This window comes from Humulus lupulus, chromosome 9 (genome assembly GCF_963169125.1).
Source record: "Humulus lupulus chromosome 9, drHumLupu1.1, whole genome shotgun sequence".
Taxonomy (NCBI): domain Eukaryota; kingdom Viridiplantae; phylum Streptophyta; class Magnoliopsida; order Rosales; family Cannabaceae; genus Humulus; species Humulus lupulus.
In genome coordinates, this window is record NC_084801.1 from 117295701 (window position 1) to 117307402 (window position 11702).

Genomic DNA, 11702 nt, shown 5'->3' on the forward strand with positions numbered 1-11702 from the left:
ACTTTACCTACCAATAATATCAGTAGGTAATGATTTTTAACTACGTATATTATGGAGGGAAATTTTTTAACCATTCCACCTCAATTTTCCCCCCATTTTTTATTTTCATTATATTATTTTATTATTATAAATGCTTATTTGGAAGCTTATGTGATGTAAATAATATGATGTGTACACAATGTATAATATGTGGCATGCCACGTGTGTACATAGTTGGAAAAAATATAAATAACATATATTTGAGTATTTATTTCAGCCACACACAAGATGATTTTAATTTAAATAAAAAAGAAATTGTGTATTAGGTATTAGAATTTTTGTAATTAAATAAATAAGAAAATTTGTAAATAAAAAAAAATCTGAAACATAAAGGGTCCGTTCGGTAACTCTCAAAAAAATGGTTTTTTAGTTTTTTAATTAAAAATCTGAAAATAAAGTTAGGAAATACGTTCGGTAATTCAATTTCATTTTTTATTTTTTTAATATAAAATCAAAATTAATTAAATTTTGAAAACATAAATTTGAAGCTTTTAAAAAAAAATTAAATCGTATTTTCATTTGTTCCCTCATATTTTCATTTGTTCTCTTTCCTTTTTTTTCCTTGTTCTCTCTCTCATTCGATTGGGTGATCTCTCTCCCTCGACTCGTCTCCATCGAAGCGGCGGTCGCAACCTCTGTTCTCTCCGGTAAGCGTTGTTAATAACCCCCCTCTCTACAGCTCTATCTCGCATGGCAGCCCCTGAATTGTTCATCTTCTTTTGCCTCAATTTTGGTTTATCTATTATTAGTAGTGTTATCCTTTTCGATCTTTGATTCTTCCACAATTTTATTGTATTTTTTTTTCTTTTCTTGTTAAGAAATATAAAAGTTGTTGTTGGTTGTGGTTTATGGGTTTTTCTTCTTTGATTCAGGTTCTCTATTTTTTTTCTGTTTTGATTCTTCCCCGAAGCCGTCCGCCTCTTGCACTTTCTGGTGAGATTCCGACTAGCCCGAGCCTCTAGTTTGAAGAAGGGCACGGGGAAGAGGTGTGGGTCTGGGCTCGTGGTCTTCCTCGTCTCAGATGCGGGCTCAATGGCGAGGATGGGGATCTACGTACGTTGTGGGGGCTTTGGGGAACAGCTGGGTTTGATCTCTCTCTCCCACTTACACTCACGGTAACTCACCTCTCTCCCATGGTATCTCTCTGTGTTGTTATATGTAAATATGATATATATATATGTATATATTGCTGCTGAAAGTAATATAGTTGATAGCATAAAAATTAGAGTTCTTGCTATTACAGGGTCTCTGCATCATATCGACAAAGACCTTCTCGGGTGGTGGTTGTGTGAGCGGCAAGTCAAATCTGGAGGTCTTAATGGGCGCCCAGAGACACTTCCAGATGTATGTAGAATTCTTATTTAAAAAGAAATTGCTTTGTTTCTTTTTTATAAGATACATTTAGAGCCCTGCATCTTGGACCTCTACTTATTCATTGAATCATTTGAGCTAGTCTCAAGTGGCAAAAGAAACAAATATTTGTTAAAGCCTATTGAATTAGTTTTCTTAACTAGGTCTGCTATTCATGGTGGGTCCTTTCTAGCCTGATCATGATTGACAGAGTACATTGGATTAACAAGGAAAAACTTGTGAAGTTCATCTTAGACTGCCAGGTAATCTTATAACTATGCAAAGTACTCTTATCTTTCAGATCATCATGTTGGGAACAGGGACATTTTCACTCTTACCTCTAAGGATTTTGGTTAATTTTTGTAATCTCAGGATGTAGAAAATGGAGGAATTTCAGATAACCAGATGATGCAGTTGATGTCTACCACACATACTTTGGTGTAGCTGGTAAAATTACTTGAGTTCTTTCATTTTCTTTTGAATTTGCATGCCGCCCTCTCTCTATGAAAGTTAACAGTCTAGGATGCATTGCATTTTGAAAGCATTTGTAATGCCAAAATTTCGGATTTAACTATTTGTCCTCTATTATAAGTTATGTTCATAAAATTGGTACTATTTCATAGTTTAGGAAGGGTAAGATAATAGAGAGAGACACGTGGGGATAGTTGAGTAATCACTTCTATGGGTTTGCATTTTTTTTTTGTCTATGAAATTTTGAACGTAGGAATTTAGGAAACAGTGTAGTTATCTCTTTGGCTTGTGCCCTGAATTTCATTAGGTGCTAATTAAATGGTCTTTATGTTGCATTTTATTTTTATGACATGAAATATGGTTGATGCAGGACTTTCACTTCTTGAATATCCAGGATTGAAAGCCATAGATCCAGCCTATGCTTTGCCGGTTGATGTTGTAAATAGAATTTTCTTAGGCAAATAATGATCCTGAAGAACAACTTATGATTCTAATTATAACTGAACTCATTGTTTTCTCTTTTATAGGAAATAAAGAAAATAATATATCTTTATATTGAAGTAGAAATATATTGTTAAAGGGATAATGCTTTGGACATTGTTTTGAATCAAATGCAGTCTCGTGATCGTGGTCATTTGAATATGCCAGCTGATGAAAGAGAAAAGAGACACCAGCATAATTTCATGCATGTAACAACTCATACATCTCAAGAATGGGCTGCAACCTTTGTTAGGTATGCTCATATATAGAATTAGCATGTATGATTTATAGATAATGAAACCTTCTCAATGTGGAGATTGACATGTATTCTAGGATTTCAAATTTCACTTCTGTTCTAAGAAGGAAAAATATTTATCTGTTCATACCAGCTAGTGTTTCTTTTTCTGGCTTTATTCTAATCTAGTGTCATTTTTTGTTTCTCCATTTCAGTGAACTTAATGATACTATTGTGGAAGCTCAACTGAGGACTAGGCAAGTTCCACCTCTACTTCCTATAAAAGAAGCCGTTGATCACTATTTGGAATCCAATAATAGATGATTCTTAGTTTATTTACATTAATTTACTAAGGAATGGAATGAACTTTATGAAGTTTTTTTTATTTTGGTAGGGGTAACCTTAAAATGATAACTTTATGACTTATTTTAGTATTGAACATTATAAAGAATTTTAACATTAAACATTTTATTATTGAATGGTTTTTTTCTAGTTTATTTCTAATATATAACATTTATAAATAACTGCTATTATCTTTTACCTACACATAACTATTAAATTTGAACAAAATATAAATTATGTAACAAACCAATAAAATAATGCTATGCGGGCTAATAAAATGACACCACGTAGGATGCCACATATGATGCCACGTAGGATGCCACATATGATGCCACGTCATCAGACACACAAAACTACAAAAACCATGTCAGCATACACGTAGGATGCCATGTCATCAAACACGTCATTTGATGACTCATCAATTGATTTATAACTTAGTGGGGTCCATTGATTCTTTTACCTACCAGTGTTAATAAGTGTAGGTAAAGACTCTTTCCCCACTAACTTTTACCTACCAATCTCTACCAATTCAATATTGGTAGGTAAACCATATTACCCACCATTAGGCTAGTTTTACCTACACTTACAATTGGTAGGTAAAGACCCCATTTTCTTGTAGTGACCGCTAATACAGGTTAGGTTCGCTGCAAATTTGTATTAGTGGTGGGGCTCTGCTGTACCGCGAATTATTGGTCGGTAATAAGTATTATTAGCGGCGGACTGACACACCCACCGCTAATAACACATTATTACCAGCAGACAATAACAGCAGATCCCGTCGCTAATACCTGTGTCAGAGGCGACATTATTAGCCGCGGGGTCCACCGCTAATAATATTTTAATTATATATTTAAATAAATAATTTTAAATTAATTAATATTTATTAAATTTAAATATTTTTAAGGGATAATTGCGGCATAAGTACCCAATGTTTGGGTTTTGTACGCGGCATAGACCCAATGTTTATTTTAAGTGGCAAAAGTACCCAAAGTCAGTAAAACTGTAATTCCGTCAGTCTCCTCCGTTAGGCAGACACGTGTCACGTTTTTATTGGTCCAAATCATAATTATTTTAAAAAATTATTGAGTTGGACCAATCACGAAGTGACACGTGTTGGTCCAGTCATCATGAAACGAAACCTAACGGAGGAGGCTGACGGAATTACAGTTTTACTGACTTTGGGTACTTTTGCCACTAAAAATAAACATTGGGTCTATGCCGCGTAAAAAACCCAAACAATGGGTACTTATGCCGCAAATATCCATATTTTTAAAAATAATTCATAATAAATTTTAACAAAATAAACAATTAATTAATTCGAACATTAAAATTAATATATAATTTTAATATTTATCAAACTAGCTGATATCTCTATTGACATTAAAAATAAATACACTATTAATTTAATCAAAATACATAAACTATTAACTAAATAAAATCATTAAGGTTAATATTGTAATTATCCTCATCTTCAATATTTTGTTATGGCTGTGGCTGTGGTTGTGGCAGTGAGGGCGGTAGCTGTGTTTGTGGCGGTGAAGGAATATAAGGTTGTTGTAAAGATTGTCCAAGCGTGAGGTCCCCAAACTAATCCCGAGACTGTGGCTGTATCAGGGTGGATAAAAAAGGTTGCTGCGACCCGCCCCCAAACTCACTATATCTAACATATGGCTGCTGGGACGAACCTCCAACCTCCCCATACCTAACATTAGGTAGTGGATGCTACATCGATCCTCCTTGAAAATCGGTAATGTTAAAATATAGTGGAGGAGACTTGGAAGAGTGTCCAAACATGTACTGGTTTTGAAACTACAGAGGTTGTTGCGACAACAAATGTGGCGGATACTGTGGAGGAGGCTGGTACTGCTGCTGTGGTGGTGTATGAAGGTCAGGATGGGCGGTGTTACTCTGAGAAGATGTACCACCTTCAGATTGTGATGACAAATTCCTCTGCAGAAAAATCTCAAACCGTGGGTCATACAGATTATTGGGTTGTTGAGGTACCACCATCTGAATCGTCTCATGCATTGCCTTCATCATGAGAACCATAGTAGTCATATCTTCATTAGGCGTAGGAGCAGTATGTGCTTGGGACTAACTTTGATCTGTAGAGCTGGAGGTTGTCTTTCTCACTTTCCCTTTCACCCTATAACCCACTCCTCTTTGGCAGTCAGATCTCTCCCAGAGTACTTTACCTAGTATCTCGTCTTGATTGACCGGGGACAAATCGATGCCAGATACATTACCAAACTCCTCACTCTACTGTTGAGACTGCCTATCAAGCTGTGACCTCTGAAGCTCCGCCGCCATTTTTTCATGTATAAAGAAAACATTATAAGCAAAAATTAGAAACATTAGAAACAAGAGAACAATAATATTTACTTTCATAATCTTGTTGAGCTGCCTCGTTGACATAAGTTTTTGTCGATTTTTTCATATGAACATCCCTCCAAGTATCAACAACATGCGCATATGGGTTCTCCTATACAAATGTAAACAAAATGTTTTAGAATGTATTATTTTTATAAAATTAAATTCACATCTTTTCTTACATATTCGTGACACTTAGCTGCGAATGATTTTGTGCCTTGTGTTGTTACATACTTCATTTGTTTTCTATTTGCTTAGTTTTTAGCGAAGCGAGCCAAAAATATTTCGCTAAAAAATAACTCACAAATATTCCTCCATGTCTCCTTAGTGCAATGACCGGTGGCTTAGAGAGGACATTCTCCCAATCTTCAGGTCCAACGTAATTATTTTTGAAGTGTTTATGTTTGATGTTCTTTCTCTCGCGATATCTTTTGCCCATTTCCTTATAGACAGTTGCTAGAACTGACTCACATTGTGGATGACTGTCTATATTATAGTAATACTGCATTAAGAATTTTTTTTAGATGAATTTGTAAATAATGCAAATAAATAATGTAAAGAAAATGAATCCTCTTTATTCAATATTAAAAAAATACTATATTTTAGTTAATACTAAACCATCCATTATTATATTTTATAAATTAATTTAAATTATCACTTAAATTTTGATTTTCACCAAAACAGTCCTGTAATTATTTATATATTCCTATATATTTAATATATTTCCTCAATCTCATGCAAAACATGGGAACATTGTTCTAAGAATAAATACATTTTCACTGAAATATGGTTTGTACACTTTGTAAAAATTAATTAATTCAGAAGCTAATCATGACTAAAAATTAATTAATTCTGTAAAAATAATTTAAAATACATAAAATCGCCACATACCTTGTGCCAAGTTGAAGAATTTAGTCTTAGATATTTCTCTAAGGAGAAAATAGAGAGAGGGCATGGTGGGTGGGTGGGTGCCGTTGCCTTGCGCCTTAGATAGAAGAGAACGAAAGAGGGACGAATGAGCATAAATTCAAACTAAAAATTATTATAATAAAATTTGGTAAAATAATATTAGAAAACATACCTGGATTAAAGAGAGGAGAAGAGAAGATCCGCCGTGGTGGGTGCCGTTGCCTTGCGTCTAAGAGAGAAGACCTGCTGCATTAAAATTTGAAGAGAGGAGAAGAGAACAAGAGATGGGCGGGCGAGGGGTTATGATAAAATTTGAACATACTCAAGAGCATTAGTGGCGAGACCCGCTGGTATTAGTATTCTCCCGCCACTAATAATAGTATTAGCGGTGGATAGTTCACCTCTACTAAAGGTGATTATCCGCCGCTAATAAACTTTTTAAACAAACCCCTTCGTTTCCTGGGCATTTCATCTAGTGTATTAGCAGAGCACTACCTGCCGCTAATAATGGTAAGTACGCCGCTAATATATATTATTATATTTTTTTTAAAATAATCACACATTATTAGCGGCAGACCCCCTATTTCGCCGCTAATACTCTGTACAATACCGGCGGACTGAGTCCACTGCTAATAGTTACGCCACAAATGGCATTAATTCTTGTAGTGTAAAATTGTAAAGGTGCTCATCATGACTGTGAACCCAGGCCCTCTTGAGCACTCCTAAGCCTCGAGAGCCCCTCCTGACCTTGGAACTTCACCCCTCTGTCACCCTTGAGAGCCCCTCCTTCCCACATCTCTGCCCTCCCCATGGGTAACTACTGCCCCTCCCATTTACGAGGTTCCCCACTGTCTCCAGCCTTCTCGGCCCCATTTCGAGACCCCCTCCCTTGTGGCCCCGCCTTCCCCCATGGGTCTCCGCTGCCCCGGGCCAAATCTGAGACCTTCCACGGTAATTTCATTATTTTTTCCATTAATATATATAAATTTATAATTATATGCTTATTTTAGTGTTAGTAAATTGATTATAGAATTAGGATTATAAATAATTTTATTATATAGGAATTATAAAGAAGATAAAATGTAGTTTAGTTTAAGTTTAAATATAATTTAATAATATTTTTAATTAGGTTAAATTAATTGAAAGTTTTTGTTATAATTTAATATCTTTTTGCAATATAATTATATAATACGTTTTAATTGTTAATTGTTGTTAGGTTTGATGCTTTTTGTTGTGGTGATCCCATTTGTGGAGAGCTCCGAGCCTTCGGCCCTCGCCACCTCCACAGAGGTGAGGTTAATTGTTTTTCATTTTTTTAAATTTAGTTAAGTTAATTTTAATAATTTGATTTAAATTATATAATATTGAAATTGTGGTTAGTTTTGACCTCTTTTTTTTTTTTTTTTTGCAGTTGATAGGATTTGGTGGTGATCCTATTTGACAGCTAAGCATTTATCTTGGATGAGGTAATTCACTGGAACTTTAATAGTATATATATATGTATATTGAAAGATATAGTTATATTAAATTTAGTGGAATTTAGGATGAAAATTTAGTGAAGATAGGTTATGGGAATGTGTGCTGCGGTGATAAATGGTTGAAATTATGCATGTTGATTGATTGTTTGATAGTTGTGTATTATATGTTATGTATATGTACTTTTTGAAATTGGGAAATGTTGTATAAATAAGGGAAGTGCTGCCCAATTTTTTGTCAAGTTAATAACATTGATAGTTATGCAGGTTTGATATTGATTCATACTTATGCATGTTGATTGGTTGTTAGATTTTCATGAATAATGTAATGTTTATATGTACTATGTGAATTTTGGATATGCTATAAAAATAGGGGAGATGCTGCCCAATTATCTTTTAATATAGTAAATCTAGTCTTTGCGAAAATTTGAAATTTTTGGCTTGCTTGTTTTGTTTCTTAGAAAATTTACAATGGATAGAGATTGGTTTTTCTTTAGATAGACTATAAGTGAAATATAGGGAAGGTGTTGAGTATTCTTGCAGTTTTGTGCAATAAATTTAGAAATTTTGAATTTTGTTCCATGTGCGTGTCATAAGTGTGGCAACGTTGTGAATATTAAGCTTATTATAGTGAAGGAAATAGAGAGATTAGACTTATAATAAACTGAAAGTATGAACACACAAGATTTTAAGTGGTTCAGTTGTTAAAATCCACATAGTCCACGAGTCACTCTCATTTTTGTTTAGGAACTCTTGGATAAATTATTTATGACAATTTCTGCAGAGTTTTAGCATACAAAATGTCAATCCTTTTTACAATCAATTCCCTTTATAATTATAGGGAATTGTGGTGGACAATATTGGGTAACCATACAATAAATGGTAACTTATAGGTTTAGGTAACTTCCCAAATTATTGAATATACATAAATGCCCTAATTAAACCTATGGTTGTTATTTCGGGTATTGGATACATAACGATTTTAAACATTTATTATGCATGAAGAATCTCAGAGTCTGTTGGGATTCTTCCTTATGCTCTTCATTGGACTTCCGCGAGCTAGATGTGCTATTCAATTGGATGTTATGGGAGAACAATGACCTATCCTAGATCATACCTAGAGCTTGATGAGGGCGATTTGGATGCCATATATCTCACTCTCTGTCACTGGCCTCTGAGGCGATCTGGAGGATCTTAAGCTATCCCAACCTTGGTGGCATAAACTCAAGCTATTTGATTTGGAGTAAAAGAAGTGTCTCCAGAGTCCAATATCCTTTATTTATTGCTTGCCAACTGTGCCCTGAGGAAGATAATCAAGCTCATATTTTTAGGGTACAACATTTGGCCCCCAAGTCCCTGCTTGTGTATGACGTCACTTCTGACACACATAGTAGGGGCTTTTCTACTTCTGATGTTGGAAATTGTGCCCAACCACTCACTTGAGTATGGGACACGTGTCTACTTCTTATAAGCGTCTATTCAGGTTTTGAATACTATGAGAGTTGTCTTGTCAACCTTTTGTCATCATTTTGTTCATTTAATTCTGAATCTCAGATATAGAACTGCTTAAATTGAGTGGTTCATTTATGTCCCCAAATTTTACGTATAAATAGCAGAACAAAATCTGACCTTCACCACATTTGCATTCAAATTTTCCTTTCTTCTTTCGCTCCAAAAATTCTTAGAAACCGTCTAACTTTCTTTCCTCTCAGAAATCCCTTCAACAATTTCCTCCCAGATTTTCTGCAATCTTCACCATTCCTTATCCTTTTACAACCCCGATCAAGAACCAATCCATAAGTACACCTTTACACTTGTTTAAATTTCTTTTTACTCATTTTTTGACATGTTTATGAAATTTTCCAATGTGTTTTTGCCTTACTTTGGTTATGTATAGGCTTTGTTTTGGTTTTATTAAGCCAAAACGAATTGGACTAGAAATGGTTAAGTTAAATGCACAAAAATAGGTAATTTTTTCTGAGTTTTTTTGGGTTTAGAGGTTCAATGTATGAGTGTTTAGCCTGAAAGGTGAAGGGTTTTAGGCTCAAATCCAGGTCGCTTAAGACCACTAGTTTGACATACGAATCTTAAGGTTCTAGTATTTTCCCGAGATTAGGGCACGTGACTTAGGGTTTGAAGTATGCTTTTAGCTCGTACAAACTTTAGATTGATCACTGAAGTCTTCGAATCTTAGGTGATTGTTTCAGATGTTCTTAAAACTAGGTTACATCCCTAGATCGCCTCTAATGAGTAGTTTTGTGATCAGGCAAACTAAAAAAATTTATCATGGCCCAACACAAGAAAAAGACCGTCCTAGGCTCCTCTTCGCAAAATAAAGATAATCAGGCCGCTGATACTCCTATTCCCCAATTCGGTCTGGTGGTCGAGAAGGAGGTCGATGTGAGACCTGGTAGTTTCTTCGAGGTCGAAAGGATTGTGTCTCATATAGTTTATCAGTCAAAGGTAGACAGAATAATGAGGAGTCATGGGATCGAGATGGACTTCAAATTTCGATCCTGACCTGCAATGGAGGGAGAGCAAAGTTGCACCCTGTTGGAGGAAGACTTCAGAGCTTGGAGTGATGAGCACCAGAAGTCGGGTGCCTTCCACCTGTTGGATTCATACTTCACAAATTTTTTGAACTATGTGAAGCTCACCCCAATTCAGCTCCTGCAAAATTCCTATTGCCTCCTTGCAGGGCTAAAGTGTTTGTTCCTCAAGAATGAGTGGGAGGTCCCCACTCTGGAGGATATTTTATATTTGTTTTTGTCTGAAGGCTAATCTGGACACTAAAACCAGAATTACCTCACCCGGTTCCCAAAATTTTCCAGCATCATCGACCATCCAAGCCACCCAGATGATTACAAGGACCAGTTCTTTATGTTGAATGGGTTCCGGACATGCGAACATCGCTACCTCAACCGACCTCATAAATATCTTAGCTTTAAATCCTTATTTAAATTCCTTTTTTTAATTACTTATTTTTCGGGCATGATGATGTGTCAAGGAATAGAATTATTAATGATCTTGGACCTGCTAGTTATTTCCACCGAAGGAAAGATGAACATAGCTTATAGCATGCTTTTTCTCACAAGCATGGCATGCATGCGCTAACATGTAAGGATAGTGTACATGTTCGCTTATATCAAGATATCATGTGCTAAAAGAGAAGTTCTTCTACCTCTGTTCGCATCAGGCAAGTTCTTCAACCCCCGTTCGCACAGGAGAGGTTCTTCTACCTCTTTTCAGACAAGAGAGGTTATTTTACCTTTGTTCGCACAAGTCAAGCCATCACACTCTAATAGGAGGATTTTGGTCATCCAATAACACACTCCTATTCCTATTCGTTCATTAGTGCCTGTAGGACGCTAACAGAGATGTCTGATCGTAGAGCCTTGACTAATTGCATTCATGTTCTCACTTAACACAAAGTATACTATCAAACGCTAATAGAAGGGGTTTAGTTGCTAGCCATATTCTTGAACTCCTATTCGATAGGTGGTAATTCACTAACTGATACATGTGTCGTGTCTCTTTGTTATTTTACATCGGTTCGTTCAAGATAGACTGTCTACACTAACAGAATTAGCAAAGGAGTACAGAGTCATCATTTATCAAAATACAATTGTATTTACATTATTATAATGTTGTAATGTATTATTTACGGGCCATGCCCAATAGCTTATGCCCATGATTTATATGTTACCCTATACTCCTCACTATAAAAAAGAGGAGATGGGATAGGCCCTTACAAATCATAGTGATGAAACTCCATTCTTGTATAAACAATCCTTATGTAATGTAAAAGAGAAGGAGGGTTGTAGAACAACCTACAATCTGAGTTCGCCAGAAACTATGATTCTTCAAGCTTAAGTATGAATAAAAGTTACTAAGTGGACGTATGTCATATTTTTGGGGCCGAACCACTATAAAATATGGTGTTATTTATTTTATTATATCTCAGTTCTTGAATCCATGCTCTTATGTTCTTAAGTTGACGAAAAACCACATTAACGGTTTGGTCCTTTCAT

General features: G+C 35.4%; 1 protein-coding gene across 3 annotated transcripts; it reads left to right on the forward strand.

Moving 5' to 3' along the window:
- Positions 1 to 610: 610 nt before the first annotated feature.
- Positions 611 to 2945, forward strand: LOC133800858 (alpha,alpha-trehalose-phosphate synthase [UDP-forming] 1-like). Of its 3 annotated transcripts, none has more exons than XR_009876641.1 (5): positions 611 to 1383; positions 1554 to 1652; positions 1762 to 1836; positions 2478 to 2593; positions 2791 to 2945. XR_009876641.1 is itself a non-coding variant. In XM_062238943.1 (2 exons), the coding sequence occupies exons 1-2, from the start codon at positions 2472 to 2474 to the stop codon at positions 2897 to 2899; spliced, it is 231 nt and encodes a 76-aa protein (XP_062094927.1). In that variant the 5' UTR covers positions 1854 to 2471; the 3' UTR covers positions 2900 to 2944. The 3 variants fall into 3 exon arrangements, 1 of the variants encoding a protein (XP_062094927.1); XR_009876640.1 differs by having other exon boundaries at positions 618 to 1383; positions 2231 to 2593; positions 2791 to 2937; XM_062238943.1 differs by lacking the exons at positions 611 to 1383; positions 1554 to 1652; positions 1762 to 1836 and having other exon boundaries at positions 1854 to 2593; positions 2791 to 2944.
- Positions 2946 to 11702: the final 8757 nt, after the last annotated feature.